Source organism: Nothoprocta perdicaria, unplaced genomic scaffold (genome assembly GCF_003342845.1).
Source record: "Nothoprocta perdicaria isolate Ctin4 unplaced genomic scaffold, notPer1 scaffold_147, whole genome shotgun sequence".
In the NCBI taxonomy this organism is placed as follows: Eukaryota; Metazoa; Chordata; class Aves; order Tinamiformes; family Tinamidae; genus Nothoprocta; species Nothoprocta perdicaria.
In genome coordinates, this window is record NW_020454616.1 from 1288317 (window position 1) to 1315723 (window position 27407).

The following is a 27407-nucleotide window of genomic DNA, read 5'->3' on the forward strand; positions in this document are numbered from 1 at the left end:
GGGGAAAGCAACTTCTTCCCAACCTCCTGGAAATCATTTGTAAAGTAATAAAACGTTTAAAAATCACCTGCAAGCAAGGCCTGGAGTTTAGGGGCATTCCTGCAGGCTGCCTGAACAAGGTGGCTGTCCCCGCAGCAGTTTCCCTCCTCGCGTCGCGGAGGAGCTGCCCTTCCTTGGGATCTGTGCCACGTTCCTCTCGGGCCCACGAGTACGAAGGGAAGCGCCGACTCCCACACGCTCAGCTCTGCAATGGGCTGAAGAAGGGTCCGGCACGAAGCTGCTCCAAGACACTGTGTTTGCACTAGTGAACTAGACACAGTCTCATTCCACAGTCGTGCACGGTTAGCCTGCTGGCACAGCTTTGGGCTTGTGCTAATTAGCCATTTTCAAGGGGCAGGTGACGAGTTTGTGCAGGCCAGGGACCATTCCCCCAGATGCATGAACAAATCTGCCCCGCTTCGCAAGTGAGGAGTTGAGCCATTAGGGGGTAATTTTGCACCGTTTGGTGTCCGGCCTCCAGAGCTGCCTCTGGCACCCCTGTCCACTGGCACCGCCAGGGCTGAAGGGATGAGGAGACATCAGGTGAGCACGATAGCAAAGCAGTGTAACCAGAAGCCAAATGAGCCAAATGTGCACATGGATATGGAATATCGAGCAAGCTGAACTCAGTGTCTGCTGTGTAAGAAAAAGTTACAGCTAAAGAATTTCTTGTGCTACACTTCTCTCCCAAAATACCCGTTTTGATGCAGTATATACGTATTTTTTGAGAGGACTATAAGAAATAAGACGAGGCAGGTATACAAAACTTTTTATTGACAACAGAACAAAAGAGAGGAAAGTCACCACTTGCCATTCCTCAGGAATGTCTCCATTTCACAGTCAGTCTGCTAAAAGTAGAGTCACTTCATGCTTACAAGCAACAAGGAGGCCCGGAGGCGGCTGCCACCCCAAGGAACACGAGTTTCGGCGACGTGGGAAGGGGCCGACAGTGCTCGAGCGCAGCAGGCCCTTCCCCAACACCAAGGCAGCTGCAGATGCACAGGCAGGAGGCAAAGACACAGGACAATTAGCAGCTTCAAATCATATCCATTAAACATCTCAAGTGCTACTACCCACCTTCTGTTGCAGAAGTTTATCCATTCCTCCCTCACTCCTTTGGCTTTCCCTATCCGTAAAGATCTTAGTACCTCCAGCTCAAGGGTACTGTGTCAGACAATGCCTGACCTTTTTACATTTTGCAACCTCTTTCTAGTTTATGCCTGCACTTGAATTTACTTTTAGAACTTCATACTGACAAAAAGAAAAAAAAAATGTTCCCTAAGAATAACAGGATTGGCCTGTTAATGCTTCCTTGCTAACAAAAATATTCATTATTGGTAGAGATACTGCTGGAAAAGTTGCTCTCATAAGGAAGGTAGGCAGTCTACATTACATTTTAAAGAAACTGCACTTCAATTTCATTAACTTCAAATATTCTGAAATGAAATTTGAACTGGGGTTCAATCTAAACAACAACACAACCTCTTAGCTTTAGCTGTCACAGTACAGAGTGCTGCACCACGTGTGCAGGGTGCAAACATTTTTGTCTTGCAGATGGAATTGAGACCCATTTGCTGTAGCTTATACCATTTCATGGTTTATCATTGATCATCTGCTTTTCCTTTACTTAGTGGATGTGCCTCAGAAAACATAGGGTAGTTGTTAAAGTGCTTTAAAATAAAATAAAAATAAAAAACCCTCAAAAATCACAACAGATGTGAAAATTTTATCTGAAGGATTTTGAACATCATTTACAATGTAAGCAATAAGCATCTGAAAAATAAGAATTCCCTGTAGACTGATGCAGTGCAAGCTGTCTCAAACATCAGCCGCTGCAAGTCCACTGAAGCTGCACACTACTTACAAAAACAACCCCAGAAGCACAGACCAATGCTGGTGGCTCTTCCTCTTCTTCTTAGAAACATAATAAAAAAAAAAATCTGCATTACTCTCTCATAATTTAAATACATAAGTAATCTCCACTTTTATTACTTCATGACACTGACTTCAAATTTACATTATTTTAAGTACCGTCATAATAGCTCCATGTATAATACAGATATTTGCTGATATCTTGTCAGAAAAAGAAAAAACTTCCACTATATAAAAAAAAAAATGCTGTAAAGACAAGAACACTGAACAGGGACTTGGTACAGACTATGATTGGAGTTTTGTATCAACCACAGTTAACCCAAAATTAACAGATACACAGCGAAATTCAAAAGCAGTGCAAATATCTTTGGAGGTTAGAATAAAATTATACTACAAGAACATAAGACATAAGAAATTAAAAGGCAAGTACTTCAAGTACAGGAACCAGTCTCTGTGAGGTCCTTCTTAGTGTTAGCTGGGAGCTCCTTTTCCCACCTTACTTCTTCCTCTGAAACACGTTAGCCAGCATGGCACCTGAGGTAGTCAGCTGGCCCATTTTGTTCAAGAACTTGGTCTTTGTGTCTTCGCTCACGAGGCTTGCTGCGATCGACATGGAGCTGGGAAAGCCAAGAGTTTAGTTACACTCTGCTGCTGTTCAGTGCTCACCTGAGCTCTCCTTGCATGATAAGGGGTTGCAAGATCATGAAAGGCCACTCCACGAAGGAAGACTGAGAAACTGCCCTTGCCAAAGCCAAATATAACACAGCGTTATGTGAATATGCCCCCACATAGAGGCCTGGGGAAAAGCTGCAAAATATTTTCCACGTGTTATTTTTTATCACCTTTGAAAGTCACAGCATTGGCATTAAACACTTCAGCAGTTGCTCTAATGACAGATACATTCATGAAAGATCAACCTGACCCTCTCGCTATAAGTCTGTCCTTAATCTCTCCATACAGTGTATAGTTATACACTGTATTATATATAAGTGTACACTTAATACTGGTTCAGATCAAGCACCTATGTAGCCTAAGCTACATCCTGCTTCAGTGGCCATAAGCAGACATACATGTAAAAGCATGGTAAGCACACAATGATCATATATATCTTCTATATATATATGTGTGTGTGTGCTTATATTTGGGTGTGTATATATACATGTGGTAGAGAGAGTATCATGCGTGTGATCACATGCATGATACTCTCTATAGGTATATATGTGTGTATATGTGTATATATATGTGTGTGTATATATACCCACACACATATGTGTGTTTATATACATACATATACACACACACACGCATGATACTCTCTCTACCATATGAGACAAATTGGTGCATATATCCCGTGTGCCTGATGCTTTCCTGGGAGCAGATTTACCCCACACTGGTGCATTACTGGTGTGTAACATCTGTGGTGCTTCCCCAGAACCATTATATTTAGTAAGGAGATCTTCCCACAGGCGAGCTGCTGTACACACCATAGAAACTGCTCTGCTGTCACATGCATGAGCCTTGTGCAAGGCAGCATGGAAGAATTCCTAAAATCTGCTCCAAATAAGCAGGTCAGTGAGGGATTTCTGGCCACAAGCCTTTGACACCAGTACAGAATATGCTCCAGAGATAAATTTTAGGCTGGATGCACGAAGAAAGAGAAGGGGAAGTCTTACCCCTGTGGTTCTTGGACGGTCTTGTTTTCCACTTTCTGTTCACACTCCTTGATCATGGAGCTTAAAATAACCTAAAACACACGACGAAGAGATATGACTTATTTTTCCTTTTACATTAGCATTTTGGACTTAGCTGGGGAGCAGATTTAGTACAAGAGTGTTACACAAAACAGAAGTGTGTAAAGAATTTCTCCAGTGTTTTTCATGTGCATTTAAACTGCAACTAGCTGATAAAGCCTTGTGGCTATCAAAAAAAAAAAAAAATTCAAAATACTTAACCAATTTTTTTTTTTTTTCTTTGCAATAGTTACAGGAGGTCAAGACTCTCTCCTCCTTTCCCTCACTTTATTTTAAAATAGAGGCAAAGCAGACTCACGTGTCATGCATTTCAGTATTTTCCTGACTCAAACAATGCTTTTGCTTATTTGCAAACAACATTGCTATACATTCTACCTCCACTCAGAATTAATGGACAAGACAATGGGAAAAGAAGAATAGAAAACATGGAGAAAAACAACAGGAAAAAAATGGAAAAAAGGGAAAAGTTTGGAAAACGAGCGCAGAAAAAAAACATCATGGGGAAATGAAATCACAGAAATCACAAACATGCCAGTGTTACTTATTCCTTAACAAAATAAAAAAGAATCCCCCCAACCCTAAGGCATCTTTTTGGTTTTCAACATGATGACTTTTCAACTCTTGCTGCCACCGGCGCAGCTGCTAACAGGGACTGCTCACCTCATGCTCTGGTGAGAGATGTTCCATATCAGTTCGTAAACACTTAAGTCCAGGCAAAAAATGACTGACCATTAAATCCTCTGAAATAACTAGAACGCAGGCTGTTAAGGCATTATAAATACTGTGTTCTGATATTATACACTTTTATCCCGCTGAACACACGGACAAGCTGTACTAACAAAATCCAAGCCAATGGGCAGGATCTGACACTTCATGAGATAAATGTAATAGAAAAGAGGAAGGTAGCAAATATAATTTTTTCCACATTTCATACATCATTCGTACATACACAGCATTTTTGTATTTAAAATGAAGCCACTGGTTAAGACTGGTTTTGATTTTTTTTAAAGGTGTGGTGACAATCAGTTCTATCAGCCTCATCTTCTGTGAAGATCTCTTTATAGGGGGCCCATCATATTTTGCCTAACAAATATTCGAAGACACACTTATTTTTTTTCTCAAATATTAATCCTTTTGCCCCGAAAGGAATTAAGCGTTAAGCTTCGCCCACAAAAAGGATACAACAACAGGAAAGAGCGCTGTAAGCTTCAAACAGGTGGGTAGCAATATCCAGTCTCTTGGAATCCACAGACTGCTGGTTGTTGACCAAGGCTAACTTGTGTAAGTGGGGAATAACAACTGTAAAAATAAGTATTACAATGATCTTAAATTGCTTTCCACGCTTGCTTAGCTCTAAACAATTATTAAGTGACAATGACGGGCATGTGACACTTTCCATAGATACCAATGTGAAATAACAGCTGCAAATAAGGGCTTTTGATTGGCCTCTCCTGGGGAGATTTATCTAATCCATCATTAAAATCTGAAATAAAGCTATTTTCACTTACATCACAGGAATTCTGGAATAGTAACAATTTATAGAAAATATTTTGCAACCCTGTTCCTCCACTGCTGCTGAAACTTTCTAAATGACACCTCTCAGTTAGTGAGAGATACACAAGAGAACTTTCACAGAGGGAACCAATCTGACGATGTCAGCCAGCTAACCCAGATGCTCACAGCTGCAGGTATGGTACTCCCCGAGGCTTCAATTACAAGTAACTTTAGGCTAGTAGATGGATTTGGTTGCTGCGTGTGCTTTAAGATGTGTGGGATGCTTGACAGCTAGAACACCCACGGCAGCACGGGAGGAAGGAGAGAGGCAGGCACTGAAAGTGTCTAGTAATTCAAAGAAAGCAGCTTCAGGTTTGCTGCACAATAAACTGAGCGGTCCCTCGGAGTTCTCAAATCACCACGTGCCAGGCCCATGTAAACACCTGTGTTTGGTTAAGTAAAAATCAAACGACCAGCCTTACATATAGGAACACATCAAACATTGAAAACACGGGTTTTCATGGAACATTTCGTAAGACTAGAAATCAGAAAGAGGAAGAGGCATCTTCCCGTCGGGGCAACTTACACTCATCTCTGAATCTGGGCTCAGCATTAGGTCCAACTCTTCCAAATGTTTTTATGATTTCGGTATGTAGAGAATGTTGGTCTTGATATTGAGGGTCTTCCAGGAAAGAGGCCAGCTGCATCTTCACTCTTTCCAGAAGCTTAAATATTCCCAAATAAAAAATAAAAAATGGCAGTACTAAAAATATATATGTTCACTTCAGAATATGTATGTAAACCCTCCACATTTCAGAACATAAACCTTGAATTTTCTATTAATTAATCTGTTCTGATATATCTTTTAAGGATATTCCAGCCTCTTTGATGCAGCTCTACCTTTTAAAGATTTTAAAGTGTCTTAATGCAACCTATCTGCAGCCAAGGCCAAGGGCTTCCACACAGACAGTCTGTCATTCTGAGGCCTTCTTGATTTTACTGCTCCCAGTATTTTTCCTCCTTGATTTTACTACTCCCAGCAACTACTCCCAGTTACTACTGCTACCACTATATCACTATCCTTGGAGTTTGCTGCTTAAGTAGAACTGTGTAATCAAATCACCTTAGCAGGGTATCTGAGACTTGGGCTCAGAAATTTTCTGCAGAAGACAAATGCAACGGTAAGCACCATAGAAAGATTTCTACACTTAGAAAGATTTCGAATGAAGACCAGGAAAATGAAGCAAAATACAAATACGCATAAAACGACAAAGTTTCCTATGTGCAAATGATACAAGTTTTTAATTTACATTTGAAGTAGTAAAAGTAACATTTTCTGATACATTTTGAAAGGAGATATCACCTCTATATTCCAAGATTTACTGTAATTAGTGCAACTTTTACAACACAGTAATTTTACTGTACAGCAATTTTTAACTGGCAACAAATCAGTGTTCTTTCTAAACTGATTACAGACATGCATTCCAAGCTACAAAATTGTAACTTATCCATCTTCCGAGTACTTATGAGTCATCTTTGACTTCTTGCTCACATTTCCTCAAACACATTCTTTTAGAATATGTTGAAATTACGGGAAGAATGCAAGCTCTGCAAAAAGTTGAGACCTTTAAAATCAATTTTTTTTTTGTATAGTTATTATTATTATTACATAAAACAAAATAGAGTATTTCTAGTGATTACAGCAGAGTCATGGGTGTCTTGTTGAGAATTCTCATCTATTACCACAATTTGATTATTCAAAACCAAACATACACATGGGGAAACTGCACAGAGATCTCAAGAATAATTTCAATTACTTCGCTCTCATCTCTTTAATATCATCCTAGACATCACGGGCTTTCTGAGACAGCTGCAAAAGACCATCAGGTATGACAAGAGCTATTAGAAACCTGTGCCCTTCTAGAGTTATAGCTTGAGCCAAGGAGCATATTCTAGGACATCTCCAATATTCCTGGATTCTGCTATGAGTTTCTGATTAGCATTTTGGAGAAAAGCTGCCTATTTTGATTGGAAATATTGGATTTGGATTTCTTAGAGTAGGTTTTAAAAGAAAGTATACAACATCCTCTCCTCCGTTTTCCTCCTCTACATTTTTTTTTTATAGATAGGGTTTGATACTTTGAAACAAAAATTCCCCTTAGCAAAGAGAGTTTTAGCTTCAAAAAAGAAATATAAACAAGGGAGAAAGAAATTAAGTACTCTCTCTCCTCCTGCTCCGAGTTTGTTAGTGAATTATTACATTTTATCAAAAAAAAAAGACCCACTTCTCATGCTAAAATGAAAACCCTCTGACAAGTAGGACAATCTTACCTCTCTCTGAGTAACTGTTTCCATGATGGTCCCAAAAGCAGGAATTGTTGCAATCCTCACTGAACTACAAGAGAAAAATAAGAGTTTTAAAATATATTAAGCACCAAGAAAAAAATGAATCAAAAATAAAGCAAACCCAGATTTAGTACTTTAAGATACATTAGTCTCTAGCAATGACAAAACAAATAAATAAATAAAAAAGCAGACCAGGAAAAAGACAGACAGGATTAACTCAAGGTCTCAATCTGAAACTCACAATTCAGGATCACTGGACAAGGTAACAAGGGCCGGAGCAACCCGCTTGTCAACTAAGGCTTCACTCATGCCTCGAAGAGTCAGCTGTAAACCAGTCAACATGCAATAAAAAACGGTTTGGTAAACTGGAAGGAGAACTGGGTTAGCTGTGACTGAGGATGGGCAGGCAGACTCTTGGGTTTTTCTCGGTTTAGTCACCCACACAAGACATTAAAATGATTAAGACTCTAATCATGCTCTAGTATTCTTTGGTAATAACCTGTTAGTCAGATTAGCAAAGCATCCCTCCTTAGCTTGAAAGAAATACCACATCAGAATGCAACGCCAGACACATCCAGGAATTCGAGTACTGCGGTTGCTTCTCGGAAATTGGATCCAGCCAAGATCATTTCCTTCGGCAGTACTGCAGATACTACTTAATTTTGCAAAAGTAAGTTTGATGGCTTTACAGAATCCATTCATATTCAGCTTGCTGCTAGAGATTATTATTTAAGTGTATTTTAAATCTGAGAATATTAAACAGTTTATCTAAAATTAAGCTTTTACTGTTTACATTTTTACTTAAAAATTTATTCAGTCATTCAATCCACTTTAGTTCTAGATGTTGCAATCAAGCTCCTTATTTACAAATAAATGATTTGGAAGTTAAATGTGCTTAAAGGCACATTTACACATTAATAATGTAAAACAATAATTCACACACAAAAGTTACCCCCCCTTTTTTTTTTTCCAGCTAGAGCAGGAAGCAGGACTGATGGTTATTTCTTCCCAAGTGTTAAGAGGGATGCTGGATGTATAAAGACAGTCGGGAAACTTACATTTCAGGGTCACTGGAGAGAGTAATGAGAGCAGGAACAACTCTCTGAGCTACGAGAGTCTCATGTACCCCCTTCACCAACAGCTGAATGGTCGGAGCAGGGGGAATACCACAGGTGACGCACGCAAAGAGTGAGCACAGTATCACGGGAAGAAGAACGGCACAGCCAAGAGAGAGAAAGAAAAAAAAACACAAAAAGCAAACCAAAATTAGAAGAGCTAAGCAAATACTGCTAGGCTGGAGCTCCGGAGGTGAAGGCAGGCGGTGCGGCCTGGCGCCGGCATCGGCCCCGCGTGCTCAGCCCCACACGCTCAGCCCCACACGCTCAGCCCCACGGCCCTGCCTCCACCTGCAGCTCCCCGCAGTCCTCACTTCATGGACCTCCCTCGACTCCGGGGCTTCGGAGCTCCTTGGAAGCAGCTCCTTAAGGCTAACTGCATCCAAGCAGCAGGGGGGCAACAGTCCGCCTGCCCCTTGCAGGGCCAGCAGGTAAAAACCTGAGGAAACATGGATCGTTCACGGGACACACTTCAACTTTTCCCATGTTTAAGGAAGACATGCACTTTTTTGCAATGCCTCACAAATATTAAAAATTGAGAACACTGAAATTCGTGTTTTTACCCATGAATATCTGGAAATCATTCACATTTAGTTTTTATTTTAAAGCATTCCTTACAGATGCCTTTAACAGTAGTTACATATAGTAATATATATATAACTAATATATATATATACACACACACTAGTTATTAGTTATACATATTTTCTCCCAATTTAAAAAAAAGGTCAAATCCCAAGCTCTCCCTAGCACTGAACAAAATCTATTTTAATCTGACATGGGAAAGTGGACATATTTTCATCTTGTCCCTCGTGTAAGGAGCTCTGCACGTATTTGCCATTTCCAAAGAACAAACAGAGCTCAGCAGCAGTTTCTGGAGGGAAATTTAAAGTTTATTTTTGACTTCTTAGCAATATTTTAGTTACTCAAATTTCTTCATGATGGTAAATTAAATGCTTGCTTTACTAACTTCATGTTTGAAATGTAGATTCATTCATTCAGTTCAGAGTTTGTCACGAAAAACTGGTGAGAGCTCACATTTTCACAACTTTCTCATGGAAGGTCATAGTTTAGGTCACATATGAGCAAGTGACAGTGCATACATGTATGCACGTGCACAGTGAACATATTATGGCTCCACATAGCATCTGGCAGAGGAAACACTGGGGCAGAGCCTTGTTAAGCTGTGCAGGGACGTGGGCATTGCTGTTGTAGAACTTCTACCGGGGAAAGGCTGCAGCTTCTTGGACTTTCACAAAGTATCACAAGGGGCCATCAAACATCTACATTTTGATGTTAATAAATTTCATGATCATCTGTAGTGGCATCAACTTAAAAAGTGCTCATGTGTTCAGCTGAAAGTGCTGTTAAGGAAATAGCTTACTATTGTGATGAACTAAGGTGACTTTACTTTCCTTCACAGGTCTGTTAGTCTGCTCTTTGATCAACACGGGGAATGCTTTCTGTTTCTGTTCTGGCCAACGGGGGACCTGAGCTTTCTGGACCGATCGCAGTTCGGAAGAAGCTTGTGGCTACTTCAGCGCTCTGAGCAGGAATGCTTGAGATTTGTATAATTAAAAGACAATTTAGCATCATCTCAGCTCCGTGATTATGTAGGTTACCAGATGAGTTGTAACCACGGCAAAGCCTGGTAGGCAGCATCATTCAACGTGCTTCATAACCGAACTGCCACTGAGCAGCTAAGCGCCCCCGACCTTAAACCCGAGCAGAGCAACAAAGCCTGCGGCTCAGCCACGTGCCTCATGTTCAAACCAGCAGCAGCCAAACCTGCTTGCGTCGCCATCCCAACGGGAAGCTCCTGCCGGAACACACGAGCAGGCGGAAGGGCAAGCAGAGCTGGATGGCCAAGCTGGACAGCAGCGCGTGCACTGGCGCCGGGCAGAGGCCGCCAGGCTGCATCCTGTGCTTGGAGCTCACTCTGGCATCGCTGTCGAGCGCACTAAGCCTCCAGACAGCGCAGCGCTGCGGCTGCTCGCCCGGGAGGGAAGGGGGGAAATGCCCGAACGCACCTCCGTGCCCTCCCCCTCCTCCTGCATTGGTGGCACCGTGCAGCGAGCCGAAACGCGCGCTGTGCTGCACTGCACACACTCCCCAGCGCCGCACGGCTCAGAGCCACGGTCACGCAGCCCGCAGCTGCCTGCTGCTGGCACTCTCCTCTATCTCATCGAGCATCCATTGGCTGGGGAGCGGCCTCCGAGGTGCCAGAAACTCACTGAATGCAGGAATCTTCCCAAAGCAAAACACATCATCAGCATTTGTAGCAGCGGCTCCTGCTAAATGTATCATCATGCATAAATAGGTATGCCATGGTTATAAAGATGGCAACGTAATAAAAGTGTTTTCAAGTGAGAAAAGTGTCTCCCATGAAGCTGCCTATGCCTTGGTAACAATTAAAGTGCAGTATGAAACAAGGAGTCAGGTACCACACAGGGCTGCCTACAAATGATCCACAGCTTGAGGTGCACTGCAAGGCTCCTCTGGTGAGAAATTTGTTGCAGACTTGCAAAGACAGAGGTACGGAGTATAATATAAAAGCCATGTCTTTGGAGTATGCAAAATGAATAAAAGGAACCACCTCTTTGTTCAGGGCTGGAATACATCCTAGTGTTTCTATATATGCTACATACATATACTTTTTTTTTTTAATTGCCATTTGATAAAATGAGGGCATGATGTGGGAATCAAAGCAAACTCAATGGTTAAAGGTAACAGGCAAATTGTTCCCTGAGCAAACTTACAGATTTTAAGAGAATGCTTACATGCGTTAAAGTTGCCACTGGTACGTAGGATTTTAATTTATATTTTTACAATAGCACCTAACTGACTAAATATATGTTTTGACCACCAGATCTATCACTAAGGAATCACTAGGACTAAACAAAAACAGTATTGAAAATCCATAGCTTGAGAATTAGGCTTCCTTATATTTATTTGCAGACCTGTCAGGGATTACAGCAGGTCTGTGAGACCTAAGCAAACACTTTGACAAGAGACTGAAATCTGGTTTGAACACTTTTCAGCAATGCATTTCAGCAGTTCTTTTTCGTAATCAGAAAGGGTTTTTTGGCATGCAGTAATGAGAATGCAACAGTCAAGCCAGGAGCAGACCACAGACACAGTTACTGCAGAGAAGCTTGCAGGGGCCTAATGAGATAAACACTGTTGATCAGAGACTAGACACAGAAGCAATCATGCAACACCAGCTTCCTGCTCCATCACACAGTACACAACCTTTTTAAACCACTTACAATTTAACATGTGCAGCAACATTACCTCAGTTAGTGCTTAAAAACACAACAAAACACCCCAACAGTTTTAAAAAGTTTGGATATCACTTACCTCAAACATTCTAGCAGCTGTGCATCGAACAAGAGCTGAAGTATGGACAACTCCATACCATAACACAGTTAACAGCAACTCGTGGTATGCTGGGTTTGCACTAGGAGAGAACAATTGGACAGATCAAAAAAAAATCCCAACTTCTAGAGAGATCCTATGTCTACAAAATGAAAACTGTAGTCTCAAAATTCCATTGCTTAAAAATCTAAAACTTAGAAGTTTATCCTTCCAAAAAGGCTTACATAAAACACAACATTTACAGTTACTGTCTCTAAAATAGGTTGTGTTTTGAAATTAATTCTTAAAAAAAAACTCTAAGAAGAGTATTTGCAATAAATTATGACATTGAATTTAATGCAGTCACTTAGAAAAACAGCTAACAGTATGGTGAAAAATAAATTTATTCCTATTTAATACTTAATATGACTCGTGTTAATTTTTACATTTTTTTTGGCACCTGATTGTTAAACTATAGATTAAAAGTGAGTATTTCATGAAACTATAGAGACAAACTGCAAGAAGACTCTCGATTTGCCTGAAGCATCACAGTTACTAAAATTGCAGCCAAAAACATATTATGAGCTTTTTAACAAAAGATTTTAGTGTCCTTAGGTCTAGTGAATTCCAAAGGGAATTCTTTACCCCAGTTCCACAAAAGAAGCTTTCAGGCTATCAAGAGGAGCGTGGGATAGTGACAGCATGGTCATCACATCTTCCAAGAACCCAACCAACAGCTTGCGGTCTTCTTCCTGAAAGGAAAGCACACGGCATTAAATGGGATAGATGTATTGCTGCAGCCCCCACGACCTGAAGCTATGAAAGAGGCGGAGAGAAAAGCAGACTGAACCTTTCTGATTGTTCACCACACACTGGTGTTCGTTACACATTTGTGAGGCCATGAAGGATTTATTTTTTCCTGCGAGTCAGCAGTAAATGCCAGGCAGTATCTACCAGGTGTTGGCAAATTCCTGCCTATTTCGGTATTGTACAACACCTCTGGAGGATTCCAGGTGTGCCCAAACTGCACATTACTCACAGCATCCACCTACGTATCTGGTTCAGAGAATGGCACAGAATTATGGTTTGCAAGGGCTACAGTTAAATGACTGAGACCCATTTACTGAACGGGATGAATAGCTTCAATAAAGACACATGAGAGCCATCAGAGAGTTAACAGTGGTCAAGATACCTGACACTGCTTTATGATCTACTGACTCCAGATCTGAAAGGTGGAAACCTATATTCTAAACAAATATGACTATCATCTAAACAGCTTCACTAATAAATACTACCTTTGAATATGTTAAAAGCTACCTATTCATTCAAGTATCTGCAAAGTCCAAGGATACTAAAAGCTTTCAAGATTCTTTTTTTTTTTTTTTTTTAAAGTTTCAACTAACAAATGAAACTACTCGAGAAATGAAGAAAACCTTCAAACCCACCTGAATGTAACATGTAAGGACCCCTGTTGCATAGATGGGAACTGTGGCTTTCGTCAGCACTCCATTACCTGCTATGGAATCTAATGAAACATTGAATATTTATTCATATATATACATATATAAAGAATTTTTGTGTTTTACATATACACACAGGTGTACAAAGAATTTCTTTATATATACAATATATATCTATAATTACAAGCATTTACTATATTTATACTATATTTGCTATATATTTGCTATATTTATATTATATATTTATTATATATGTATATATTTATAAACACATAAATTCATACATATATATCTGCATGCCAAAAATGATGTTTGACGGGAATTCTGATTTGAGATTTTTTGCAATTGGACATCACATCAAAATAGAAAGTCACCATGATTAAGATTGGATTGTTCAACATTTTAGAAAATGACAAACTTGAAAATTCTTGTCCAGCTGGATGTCGTTTGGACAAGAATTTGACAATTTTTTTTTTTTTTCTGCAGGTGAAGATCAATTTTGTTCACATGGGCAAAAAGCTACTTACCTATGTTTTCTTCAGACAGTCTTAAGATTTCCTGAAATTGTGGTTTGACCTATACAAAGGATAATGACTCCCATTTAACAACACCTCTTACCAATGTCAATCAACTTATAAAAATAATAAGAAGCAAGAAACAGAAAATAGGAGGGGAGGGGAAATCTTTAGAGAACACAACCTGGTTTTGTCAAAATTGGAAATATGACATAAGAGAATAAAAACTTCCACTGTGTTCCTACAATGAGGTAGCATTTACCACTCCTGATATCACGAACTGAAATCTCCTGGCAGTTTGCTCAGCGGGGCTTTCAGGTTTACAGCTTTATGTAAAAGCTTTATGTAAAGAGTGCTTTTTGTTTTTGTGTCTTTGCTGATTTCAATGAAGCTCTCTTCACAACACAGGTGTGATAGTTAGTATGAAGACATGTCTATAAAAGCTTTGGTTCCCAAGACACAGAAAGGGCTTTCAGAGACTGGACCTTGGCATTAGTATCCTCTATAAACACGGTATGAAGTACTAGCCCTGTTCTGTGTTATGATCTTCAGGTAGTCCTCTAGTCTTTCAGCATTTCCTTGTAGAATATTTAGAAAATGTTTCATTGAGGAAAAAGTGATTGATTTCCTTGATAAAACTTTTCATACATCATTAACAGAAAATACTTTGAGCAGAGAGAGTATTCACTTTCAATTATCAACCAAGTACAGGCTGAAACATTATATGCGTGTCAAACCCCAGCAAATACCCAGCTGTTCTGGAGGAGGAAAATTGTCCAGTCACCAGAATTAGGATAATCTCTCCCACTCTATGCCATGCACATGGCAAATACATGGAGCACAGTTAAAAACAGCCTTGTCTAAATGCCTCTTCGATAGGATGAAAGGGCCATTCTGAAGTTGTCAATGGATGAAGACAAAATAGAAAAGGATGTGAACAGAGAGTTAAAAGCAGCAAATTCAAAGTACAAACAGGAAGGCATTAATATGACAAGCAAATATAAACGGTCACATAAAACTTCTGTATTCACACATACCATGAGCGTGGATGATTTACATCCCCACAACATTCTTTTGGTAGAATATCTGAGGCACCGTCTTACCTTAGTGTTTGTAAAAATCTTCCCAAACGTCCTACAAAGCCGCCAGAAAAACCTAGAGAATTCATGGACACAGGCAGTTGAGGCTACGTTGATCTTGCCAACTATTTCGATGAGCCGTGGTAACCTAAAAATCAGGAACAAAAAGTATATTAAACACTACTCTGATCTTTTATTTCTCTCCAAGAAATAACATACATGCATATATAATACATACACACACACATATGCATAAATATATATATAATTTGTACTAGTAATTACACGTGTTTAACCTCATCGGTTCTAATAAAATTATCTATATACTCTCTGCAATTCCTGAAACTTGAACAGTGGTCTGAGTGCCAGAAAAGTCTGACCTACATTTCCCAACATCTGTTACTAGAGAAAACTGTTGTTTCAACATGAAACACTCAGATTGAAAGAAACTTTATTTCGACAGAGAATTGGCTACACTGCTACAAAGATGAAAGTAAGTTTTTCTGGAGCAAGTTATTACCTACTTGAACCATTATATAGCTGATATTTCCTGAATAAAATTAAGGTAAGTAGGAAGGTAATGTAATGTAGGCAATGTATTGTAATGGAGGTAATTAATGCAATTAAGGTAATGTAGGAAATTTAAAAGCCAAAGAAATTCTATCTTTTCCTCTTTCAAGCTTAATAGCAATTAGCTGAAAGCAGACTTCTGTTGTTAATAACTGCTAAACATAAGGATGCCCAAGAACTACAGAAACTTTGGCATGCTTCAGTACGGGAGCCAGAGGACCGAAACTCACAGCTGATTGACCACCCAGAGCAGAGTCTCCCAGCCGGTGGTTCCCTCGTGTTCCAGCTGATGGTCGTAGAGCTGCAGCAGGGCGGCCAGTTGCTCCCGGCTTCCAATGATGGTCGCCACATCCTGAAGAGGTGACACGGCTCGGGGAAATCGAGTCACTGAAACACCACAGAACAGGCCATCACCTACAGAAGAGCTGAATACACCTTGGAAGGGATGTCAGCGCAGACAGGAAAGTCAACCCGAAACCTTCTAGTACCCTTGCTTTTTAAAAGGGAAAATGCAGACACGGGGGATTGGGGAAGACCCCAAAGAAGGCTGGAACTTTATAGCAGAACGACTAGGAGGAGAGGCCTCCTGATGTCCAATGATACACTTTAATCAGCCTAGTTCAATCTTTATATACAAAGTATTTTTGACACTGGCACCCTCCCAAGCTTCTTAATTATTTAAACGATCAGAAGAATTTACCGATAAAAAGCAAAACCTCACAAGATTCTGGACCATTTAAGTATCTGGGCACTGAAGGCCAGCTACACCATGAACATCTTATAATTACACAGCTTCTCCTACTCTCAATTTATCTCAATCATCCATACAAGAACTCAGGAATGAAGTTAAAAGACATCATAATCTTTCCTATAGTTCCTGCAACTGTTTCCTCCAGTTCCAGCAACGTTCCTAGGTTAGTGGAAAGTGCATGAGACCTTTTTTCCTACACCTCCGTGAAAGGAGAAACTGTCGGACTGGGCTGAAGTCTGAAATTGTGATTTCCTTATTTAAACAGTAACAACTCGTGGAAAAAGTACTCATCTTCAGATGACTCTGGTCAGCTGAAACAGTTTAACTGAGTGGTGTGTGTAACACTTTTACATTAATACACATAGCATAATGGTAAAGTCCAAATAAGGATTATTTTGTTTCCCCAAAGGGTTTAAAAATCAGGAGAAACAAATAAAAACACTACAGACATAAAGAAAAATATGATAACCAGTCTGTGATAATCAGCTTGCTTAAACAGAGGAAAAAAAAAGCAGGGAAAAGAAAGCATTAGTAAGCGATTTGCTGCAGTACTAATAAAAAATGCATTTAAGAGACATATTAGAAAGCTTTTTTTCTTCCAGAATTCACTTGCTGGAACATATTTTATTGCAACTCACTGTATAATCAATACAGCGAAAAAGAAAAGCCACTGGACAAAGAGTAAGCATTCTGCCTGCAATATGTGGCAGACATAATACTACAGAAGTAATAAACGTGTTGCAGAAATTTTAGCCAAAACACATTTAGTTCTCCTTTATTTGACTGGCAATCATTTTGTGAACAGTCATGTCTTACTTTTTTCCTCCGTGTCAGTAACTTGATACTGATAATTAGTTGAACAATAGATAAGGCTTTAGGTCTAAGGTTGAATTATTCCACAGGAAAGATGAGTTGAAGAAGGGGAAAAGAATTAGAGAACCTTTTTTTCCCCCCCTGAAGTGGGAGGAGGAGAAAAAATGAGAGAATGAAGAAAAAGACATGACAAATCTTCCCATGCTGGAATCTGGCTGGGAAGAAAACAAAACCAACCCCCCAAAAAACACAAATAACAGCAACAAAACCCTGCATCAACTCAGCCATGTTAAAGAAAGAAATTCCACAAAATAACCAGTTTTATTTTTTGTTCTTAGTTTCTCTGAGAAGGCAGTATAAAAAGCAGGTGGATTAGAAAAGAAGCTTGGAAACAGAAATTTAAATTACTACTGTGTAGACAGGGTGGTATAGAAATTTAAAGTTTATATAGGAAACCAGCAATTGTTTATGTAGTAACCATAAATACTGATTAATTCTGTTTAATGCATCCTATGGTCTATTTCTGGACTTCCTTCTTTGCATTTGATGGTAAATAAGTGTTTTGAGGTTTGCCACCACATTATACTTGGTTTTTAGAGCACCTACTTTTCAGAAATTCATCACTCACCTTCTATCTGTGGCACTTCCCCCTGCAGTTTAGCTTTGCTCGTGAAAGGTGCATTCTGTAACACCAGTGCAAACAGTGAAGGAATCAATGACTGCAAAGCAGACAGATACATGTGGAGCTTATGTTCATCCAGGCCATGTTCTCCTTCCTGAAAAAAACAGAAATTTAGATAAAGCTTTCTCTTCTAATGGTCTGTTGCTTATGTACATGTTTATCATTTGCCAATGTCCTGATTTATCCTGAACAAGTTTACTTTGTGTCATTAATCAAATCTCTTGTCTCCCTTAAGACAATTACTCTCACAACACAGCCTTCTGCACCAAGTGCTTCATGTCCATGAACACACTGATATTCTGAAGGAAAAACTTCCAGTACCTTCTGGAAGTTTGATTCCTCAGTCTTAAGAGTCTAAAGCATCTGGAAGCTGAGGAAACTGGTCACCTGCACTCTGTAAATCAGCATCTTGGCTGAGTCCATTACTATTATAATATGCTGTCACCACTTTCCAGGTATCTACCAAACCAGATTTGCAGACAAACTAACCCAGAACTGCAAAGCACTTACTAAAACATTCTTCTATTTTTTAAAAAATTCAATAAATATTGCACTTTATTTAGCACTGTGTGACACGTAAAAACAATTTAAATCTAAGTCCAACATAGTTGAAGCAATGGAAAGTTTTGTTTCCTGAACACAGCCAGAAGTAAGAGTTTTCCAAACTGCATTTTGACTATTGGGCTCTGAAACAAATTGTTAAGAGAAGTTGGTTTTTTTCCTTTTTGCCCTTCCCTGCAAAGTAGAAGTTACAGAGCTTATGTTCTTCCTCAGAGAACAGAAATGGCAATGATTTACATTGCCATGTTATTTTAAAAGTCTACACAGGAAACAGAGATACAGAGAAAACTCTCCAATGCAGGACCAGCTGAACACATACCCTGAGCAGTTTTTCAATCTTATTAAGCAGCGTAGGTATAAGATGGAACTGTAGGTTTCCCAGTTCTGTAGTCCAGGCAGCGTAAGCAGGTAAAAATACCTGATGTGTTGCACTAACTACACGCTCTGAAGGGTCTCCTAAAGCCGAGAGCAGCAGTTCAAAACCCTGAGAAAACACAGTAAAGAATATAATTATTCTTATTAAGGTTTACAAACAAATGAAACTCCACAAAACATGCTCAAATCTGAAGCAGACTACCATCAATTTTTAAAAATTTTCATTAATAAAAAACAAGGTTGTACATGAGGGGGTCTTTGTCAACAGATAGTGCCATCATGCCTCTAAAGGTGAACAGTAGGCGGTCCAAGTCACACACCTACTTTTCACTTCTCTGCTTTCAACAACTGAAAGACAGGAAGAGACAAATCTACATTTTCAAGAACCTAAAACATCATTATACAGTATTAAGATCAAACTTTCGCCTGAAGTAACAATGATACTTGAAGTATTTGTTTTCTTTTTGGTCTTGGTGATGCAATAAAAAGCAACATTCATATAAGCAATCCAAATTTCTATTAAGTATCTCAATTTAATGAAAATATCTGAAATTATACACTCCTCTATTCATGAAATAACTATAGAACACAACTCATAGATAGGGAATCCATCCTAAATGATACCTGTTGGTATTTGTCCGGGTCATCAATGTATCCCATAATGATGCCAAGGCTTTTGATCACAGCTTCTCGTACCAGATCTGCCTTGTCTTCCATTAGCATTTGCTGAAGCATGGAAAGTACTAACGAACTACGGATTTCTTTCTGTTTGTAAACGAGAAACATACTTGTTAAAGGCAATGAAACTACATATAATTGCTTATATCATTTTTCAGAAATGCTTGCTCTTTTACTAGCGGATCTCTACGATTATTAATCACCCAGTCCTCACCACAAGAGGATGAATCAAAATCTAGTGTGAGTAGCCTTAGTAGAGATAGTAGAGAATAAGAGATCCTTTTATCCTAACTAAGCACAAAACCTAGGTCTTGAACTACTATAGAAGCAGGTACTGAAAACAAGTAATAGCCAAAACCTACCACAGGCCTAGGCTTGGACGAGCACTCAAAAGAGAATTTCTAATCAGTCTCTTGCTAAAGCAGAGAAATGGTTTTTGATTTGGGTTGCTTTCATCTTTTTCCACAAGCTCCAAATTGCAGTTAGCCACCGACCACATTTTGCCACTTCTTTCACTCTTGATGCCATTTACATTTCCCCTGGGTGATTTCCTTAATTGAGCCCATCTTTACCTCATCTTTATTGAAGCAAGGACAGCTTAGTCAGACCATGATGGTTATCAAGACATTTTACAGCTAGACTGAGCTGTCTTTCTTTACAACAAGCCATCTCTTCCTCAACTTCCTTTATTGTCTCTCATACATGATATACAATGCAAATGTCCACATAAACCCCAACCCGTAGAGAAGAGAAAAGATGTTTCTGTGACACAGTGGGCTGCCACTGTGACTTCCCTGGGAAAAGGGGAGGGTTGTTCACTATTAGTACTTACAGGAAGGTAAGGTGCCAGGGCTCCACAGGATTCTGCCACCAGTAGCCGCCTCTCCGGGTATTTGTGGCTGATCTGGTAAAAGGAAATGCAATGGTTATTGACTGTGCAGTAACCAGTATTCAAAATGTGGCTAGAATGAACTGCCACGCAGGGATAAGTGTGCCTCATTATAAACACTGGCTCTGTCCACAGAAGTGCCTATGGGCACTGAGCAGCCTCCAAATCTTGCACTGGGTCATAATGCAAAGGCAGCTGCTCTCTCTTCTTCAGTTACCCTGCAGACTGGAGCTCCCACTAAGAGGAGAATCTGCAAAGAATGTATGTGTGCAAACCTGTACATACATTTTTTAAAAAAGAGAAATAGCTTATAGGTTGCTAGACTGACATCAAACACACACTCTGAAGAATGAGAGTAACTTACAGCTGCCATTTCCCAAAACACTTGCCTGGTGGGGCCTTTCAGGAGCACAATTCCTCTAAGAACTACACAAGTGCCCTCTAGTGATCTGAGCCCACCAGTGTAGCACAGCGGCTCAGACAGCGCTGAGCAAGCCGGGTCTAAGGACAACACGCTTATCAGGTCAATAGTATTTGCTTGCTCCTGTATCCAAGTCCAGCTGAAAAACCATATGGGATGTGACTGGAAAAAGCTCCTGTTCCTGAGAATCTCTTAACCCTGCCATGCCTATCTTTTTCCTCTCTACTCAAAAAAACATTCATTCAAAAAGTTTACTTTATGAAATTGATATTGCCACTTCTAAAGCAAGTTTGCATCCCAATGCGGCCAGTTTTAATAGCGAGAAAAGAGAATAGCGAGAAAATGGATGCACAATGAAAGGTGATACATTTCAACATACTTTGTCAATAAAGAGAGGGACAAGTGAATAGAATCACAGGGTGGTTGAGACTGGAAGGGACCTCTATGGATCATCAGGTCCAACCCCCTGCTCCAGCAGGGACACCCAGAGCACGGGGCACAGGGCGGCATCCAGGCGGGTTTGGAAGATCTCCAGAGAAGGAGACTCCACAGCCTCCCTGGGCAGCCTGTGCCAAGGCTCTGGCACCCTCACAGTTAAGACAGCACAGAACAGGTTTACCCTGTCACATAAGATAAGGTATGTGCACACAGTACATGACTATTTCTTTTTCTTGCCATGCAGTTTTAATCACAGAAAATGCCCAGGTACCAATCATCTACTTCACCTTGGTCTTTATTAGTAAGATTGGCTTATCAGGTTCTTGAGACCTATGGAAACATTGGGAATAAGGAAAACCTACTGTTGGTTGAGGACGATCATGTCGGGGAGCATCTAAACAACCTGGACATACATAAGTCCTTTTCTAGGGGTGGAAGGAATTCATGGGCACTAACGGAGCCGGCCAATGTCACCGCAAGGCTGCCCTTCCTAACTGGGAAAGCTGTATTAACAATCAACTTCAGGCGAGCAATATTAGTGCAATATTAGTATTTTAAACTTTCTCACTCTTCTGATCCGATATCTCCAGGAAGTCTCCCAAGAGCGAAGTTCTACCTGGATCATTTGCAAGAAACTCACATGAGCAAATTGGGAGCCTCAGGACTAAACTGAAGTCTCAGGCACAGCAGAACCTTCTCTGAGAAGCTGTCAAATGTCTGGCATTCACCCTTCAATGGGGCACATGTAGTATTTTGGAAGCATGGAGATTTCATAAAAGAAAAATCATTATGAGCATGCAACGGACTGCGTGCCTAGTCCTACAGTATCACTGGCTGGCTTGGCAGGTTTCTTTAACCATAAGATGGAAAACGCTAATAAATGCAAATTCCCTACTGGCCCTAGACCTTCACTCAGTCTTCTGAAGCTCTGCCTAGCCGAGGGGAAATAGAAAAAAAAAGACTAGTTTCACCTAGTTGAGGTGGGCTGGCAAGACAATGAATGCCACTCCTGATGCTACAAAGACATATTTGACAAGCAAAACAAAAAAAAAAGATTCAAATGTCTGTAAGATTCATGGTGAGAGAAGATTAGTCTACGGCAAAATTAACATGAAATCTTTGTCATTTCTTTGCCTTTGTCCTTAATGACCAGAACTACGTTCTGTGAAAATCAGTCAGTCACTACCTCTGAGCAAGCTTTCAGCATCAACAGTAGCTGAACTAATCTCAGATGAGCAGGCTGTGAAATCACAGAATGGTTGAGGTTGGAAGGGACCTCCAGAGATCATCTAGTCCAACTTCCCTGCTCCAGTTGGGACACCCAGAGCACGGGGCACAGGGCGGCATCCAGGCGGGTTTGGAAGATCTCCAGAGAAGGAGACTCCACAGCCTCCCTGGGCAGCCTGTGCCAGGGCTCTGTCACCCTCATAGGAAACAAGTTCCTCCTCACATGGAGATGGAACTCCTGTGTTTCAGCTTGTATCCACTGCCCTTGTCCTGTCACTGGCCACCACTGAGAAGAGCTGGGACCCATTCTCTTTACATTCTCCCCTCAGGTATTTGTACATATCAATAAGATCCCCTCTCAAATCTTCTCCAGGCTAAGCAGGTAAACCACACATGCAGAGCTGCAAAGAGCAGGTAGTAACATCACGGAGACCAGCTCTGAAGTTCAGAATATTTGGGTGAAAATGCTGGATCTTCTGAGGGCCCACTCATTTTGTGTTTGCAAATACATTTTAGCTAACTGCACTGATGCTTTCAGAATCTACTCAGAATGCAGAAAACTATAGTCTAGATATTTTTGAGTTGCCCCTATCTCAGTTCCACAACAAGGATAATCAGCTGGTATTTGCTGGAGCTTTTTTCAATACTGCAAACAAAGTCTGGCAAAACGCATTAAATGCATGAGGAGATGGCATATGGCTTGGCAGCCTGCTGCACTGCACTCGGGAAGCTGGACGGATTTCCCTGATGCCTCAGCATCACACCAGCAAGAACCTGTTGGAAAGATGACGTGCTCTTACTGAGCTGGCACTGGCTCCTTTAAGCAAAGCCTAAAACACAAGTAAGCACAAATGCTGCTTCTATATGTACTTCTCCTATCAGAAAGCATTAATATTCTTGATACTTGGACTTTATTGTGAAACAGAGAGGCATCCTGAATGGATGGCTGAATTATGCAAGTGGAGAAGCAGCAGACAATTATCAGAGAAGAAAGAAGGCACTCAAGCAAACATTACTGCTCCCTCATTGCTTATTTGCTGACTCTCTTTGGGCAATGATAAACTCTCCTTTCTTTAGCGTAGGAAAATATCACGCATTTTCATCTGAACTCATGGTGCCCTGTTTCTATGCCTCAGATGAAACAGTAAGAACATTTCAGTTTGGTTGCTGGTTACTTTTATTAATTCACAGTATTTGTGGAAAGAGACACACACAGATTCTAGGGGTCACAGTGCAGGCTTCAGGCTGACCTTACAGGTGTAAAAACCCTTCCCCCTAGAGAGGGTATTTTATTTCTTTCTGGCTACTTTCATCTTTATTTTTCTTTTAAAAACAGAAATTAGCTCAAGTCCGGAAACTCTTCTGAGTATTTAATACTTACAACATAAAAATCAGTGAAGGACATCTTAGAATGAAAATGGATTTCTAACAGGTTGGTGTTTACTGTATGGAATTTACAAATGCACCTAACTCATAGGGGGAGTATTAGACCCCAATTAAACAACATAAATGCGTGTACTGTGCGTACATTCTGCATTTCAATACAATGAATGCAAGTATAGGGAGGTAACTCGAATCTTCAGATTGTCTTGGGCTGGTTTTGAATTTATTTCAATGTTATATAAATGTACATACACTGAGGCTAAAGATCACCCAAACATCTTTCTGAAAAAAAGTTTGAACTATCATTCCTAAAAAAATAAAAATAAAAATAAAAAAAACCCTCCCTTGCAGAAAACAGACAACCCCACCACAATCCTGAATTTGCAAAGCTGCAATTGATTTACCAGGGTAAAGCACAAAGCGTTCAGTTACCTGCTCCCAACACTGTGGTAAGAGCTCAGCTTCCACACGTGTCGGTCCAACGTGTCGCGCAAACGCCACACACCCAGTCAGTATCATCTGTCTGAAAACATAAATTTAAAGCTTTAACCTGTTTACAAAGTCAAAAAACAAAGCTCTATAATTGGCTATGCATTTATTACACCAGAAAGAAAAAGCAGAAGCTGTCAGACGAAGGAATTATTTTAATGACTGATTCCCAAGCTTGTTACACTAACGGATACTGTTTGGCACTCAAAATGTGATGCCAAATATCTCGGCATATACATGTATATGGACAAATCAATAAATGTAACATCTTAAATGGAAAGCTATTATTTATCTTCTTCTTAATATGCCTTTCCGGAAAACTTTTTTTTCCAGGAATCTCTGAAATGACTATCTCCCAATCTGTGAGACTGGGAATCTCTGACTAAATATCCAATTTAATTCTTACTACTGAATACTGTACTGAACTGTGGACTAATGCAATCTAAACTTTATCACAGTATCAATACGACAGTCAAGCACACCCACTATTTTTATTTAGAAACACTTGGATTTTTTAAATGATCCAATTTGTTCAAAACAAGTAACTTAGTTCTTCTTATGAAATTGTTTTCTATCATACCTAAGACAGAGGATACTGTAAACGCTCCAAAAACACTGGGCACTACTCTTGTCAAAAATCTTCCAAAGCCCATTGTAAAAGGGAATCAGTTAATCAATCAGTAGTATGGATGACTCAAGTATTTTGTAGCAATATTTTTAAGTGATTTGTTCTTTTCCTAAGGTCTTTATACAAATAGATTGTTGTTCTAGTAACTTCACAGGTAAATGTATATATTTAAAATTTGAGCATTTGTCTTGTTAGGGTTTTTGACTTTAATCTTTGTTTCCTGTTGGTAGGACTGGAATGATACCAACTTTGCAAGTAATTTACCAACTCCACCCAATTTTCTAACTATGGCAGCACTCAAACAAGCTTTGATCAGGTGAGGGGGCTGAAGGACAACAGAAGGGCAATGATTAGATAAGACTCAAGAAATCAAAACAGACTAGGTGATAGCGGCATGGAGGCAAATGCCCACGGTCACTCCGAGTTCGACAACCAGTGAAGCAGTTGCTCAAGTTCCTGTCTCGAGTTCTTGACCTACACACTGCACCTCATCACCCAACTGGGCAACAGAGCACATGTTCTGGGTAAGAGAACAACAATTCTGGGTAACTGAACACATGCTTATTAAATAATCACTGCAAACAGCAAATTATAGTAATTACTTGAAATATACTTCGCTAGAAATAAATAAAGGCATTTTTTTCTAAGCTTTCCCCCCATGCCCTTAAGAAAAGGTCTATGTAGTCTAATTTTGCAAAAATTAAGCCAGACATTCTTTTGCCTTGCCTATAAAGTTGGGATGTTTAATACATTTCAAAGAGAATGTTTTAAATATTTATACTGGCGACATGTTGCAATTCTCCTGCAAGTATATATATCCTGGCAATATTCCAGAAAATGGGAAGGTCACAATGACAGATCATTTAAAAACAAACAAACAAAAAACCTCCTTAATCTGAAGTGTTGCAAAAGTTGCAGTCTAGACCTGGTAGGAGAGAGGAGGCAGAAAAGCCTTTGTAGAAAGACCTGCTGTCCTAACAAGTTGTTTTGTTAACAATATGCTGGCAATGCTAGTCCTCAAACAGCTCGTTTGAGAGCATGCACTTATGACCCCTAATGCAGAAACTTAAGACTAACTTGTGTTTTAACCAGGTCCTAAGGCACCCCATCTGACGGTATTTGTCCCTTTGCAGGGGAGAGCTCTACACATACTTAAATAAAAACAACCACGACAGAGTCTATAAATAAGCAAAGTCTTGAAGATAAAAGTGCATTAATTAATACCATTTTTCTGGTGATTTAACCTGAAAGTCTTTGTTTGCTTCATCCTGTGTAAGACTGCTAAAATATTATTTGAACATACTTAGACAAAAGCCAAGCATATATAATACACACTTTGGTACATATATATATATAATATAAGCATAAAATAATGGCTGGAACAAAATGTTAGTATTTTCTGACTTTATTCAGAGTCTCTCATTTTCAAGAAAATAATAATAAAAAAAAAGAACGATATTCTGTCAAACCCTCCAGGACAAAACAAATGCATTTATAACATTATAAAAATATTTAAAATTGTTAAAGGCAATATAGCACCTGACTGAAGAATATCCAATACATATACTTCTGTCAAATAAGAGATAAGTCATTCATTTTAGATATAAATCTATTTCACAAGAACAAAGAAAAAAGAAGCCTAAATTCCGTTCTTTCATAGATATTGGAAAAGAAACTTACCTGCAGCTAAGTGGTCATATGCAAAATCAATCAGACCAGCAACCGTGTGAGCAAACAACTACAAGGGACTACAAAGGACAGGCAGCTTCCTGCCTGACTCAACCACAAAATAATCTTATCTTCACAAACTGCTGGGAGCGCTCAAAATACTTCAATAACAGTAGATATTTAGAGGCAGATTTCAGAAGAACAGAACAAAGGTTGGACCTTGATGTAATTTCAATCTGCACGGGGCTACCATGCTGCAAGTGCCTTTTATTTATTTATTGTCACGGAGCCACCTCTTTCCCTTGCATCTCATTTCTAATTTTACCATGGGAAACTAGAGAATTTCAGCTGCAGGGAAACTTCCAAGATGCTTTCTATACATTTCATTAAAGTCATATACTGAAGACAGTACAGGGCAAGGACAGATACAGATGCCTGACAAGACATTTTTAATTGTAAACGATGGAAGAAGCACAAACCACTTGTTTGAAAGTGAGTATGAAATGTATTTCACTATTACAGAAGAAAACACACCAGCTGGGATACTGCCTTTCAACCTTAAGGTCAATCTTACCAAGACTGGCAGAAGCAAAGTCTAACTTCTCAATTATTAGGCAAGAGCTAAAAACCAAGTAAGATTTGATTTTTACCTCTAAGTCTTAACTGAACAAACTTCTGTATATTTGTCAAAACCGCATCTTCAGTCCTCTGAATTTTTATTGCAAACGCCCAAGCTATTTTCCCACACTAAGCATAATAGTTACCTGATAAGCATAAGGACAATTAAGATCAATATAACAATTGTC

The 27407-nt window shown here is 39.7% G+C and overlaps 1 protein-coding gene across 1 annotated transcript in view; it reads right to left on the reverse strand.

The window, feature by feature from the left end:
• Positions 1 to 1103: 1103 nt before the first annotated feature.
• RELCH (RAB11 binding and LisH domain, coiled-coil and HEAT repeat containing) overlaps positions 1104 to 27407 on the reverse strand; it is a 48007-nt gene continuing 21703 nt past the window's right edge. The window contains exons 12-29 of the mRNA XM_026034565.1: positions 24249 to 24339; positions 20291 to 20362; positions 19405 to 19545; positions 18725 to 18889; positions 17791 to 17938; positions 15829 to 15985; positions 15053 to 15176; positions 13962 to 14010; positions 13420 to 13499; positions 12620 to 12726; positions 11978 to 12077; positions 7744 to 7826; positions 7488 to 7551; positions 5743 to 5881; positions 4845 to 4961; positions 4323 to 4411; positions 3585 to 3655; positions 1104 to 2528 (exon numbers count right to left, since the gene is read on the reverse strand). Coding sequence (XP_025890350.1) covers positions 2408 to 2528; positions 3585 to 3655; positions 4323 to 4411; positions 4845 to 4961; positions 5743 to 5881; positions 7488 to 7551; positions 7744 to 7826; positions 11978 to 12077; positions 12620 to 12726; positions 13420 to 13499; positions 13962 to 14010; positions 15053 to 15176; positions 15829 to 15985; positions 17791 to 17938; positions 18725 to 18889; positions 19405 to 19545; positions 20291 to 20362; positions 24249 to 24339 — 1918 coding nt within the window. The 3' untranslated portion in view covers positions 1104 to 2407. The remainder of the gene's footprint in view (positions 2529 to 3584; positions 3656 to 4322; positions 4412 to 4844; positions 4962 to 5742; positions 5882 to 7487; positions 7552 to 7743; positions 7827 to 11977; positions 12078 to 12619; positions 12727 to 13419; positions 13500 to 13961; positions 14011 to 15052; positions 15177 to 15828; positions 15986 to 17790; positions 17939 to 18724; positions 18890 to 19404; positions 19546 to 20290; positions 20363 to 24248; positions 24340 to 27407) is intronic.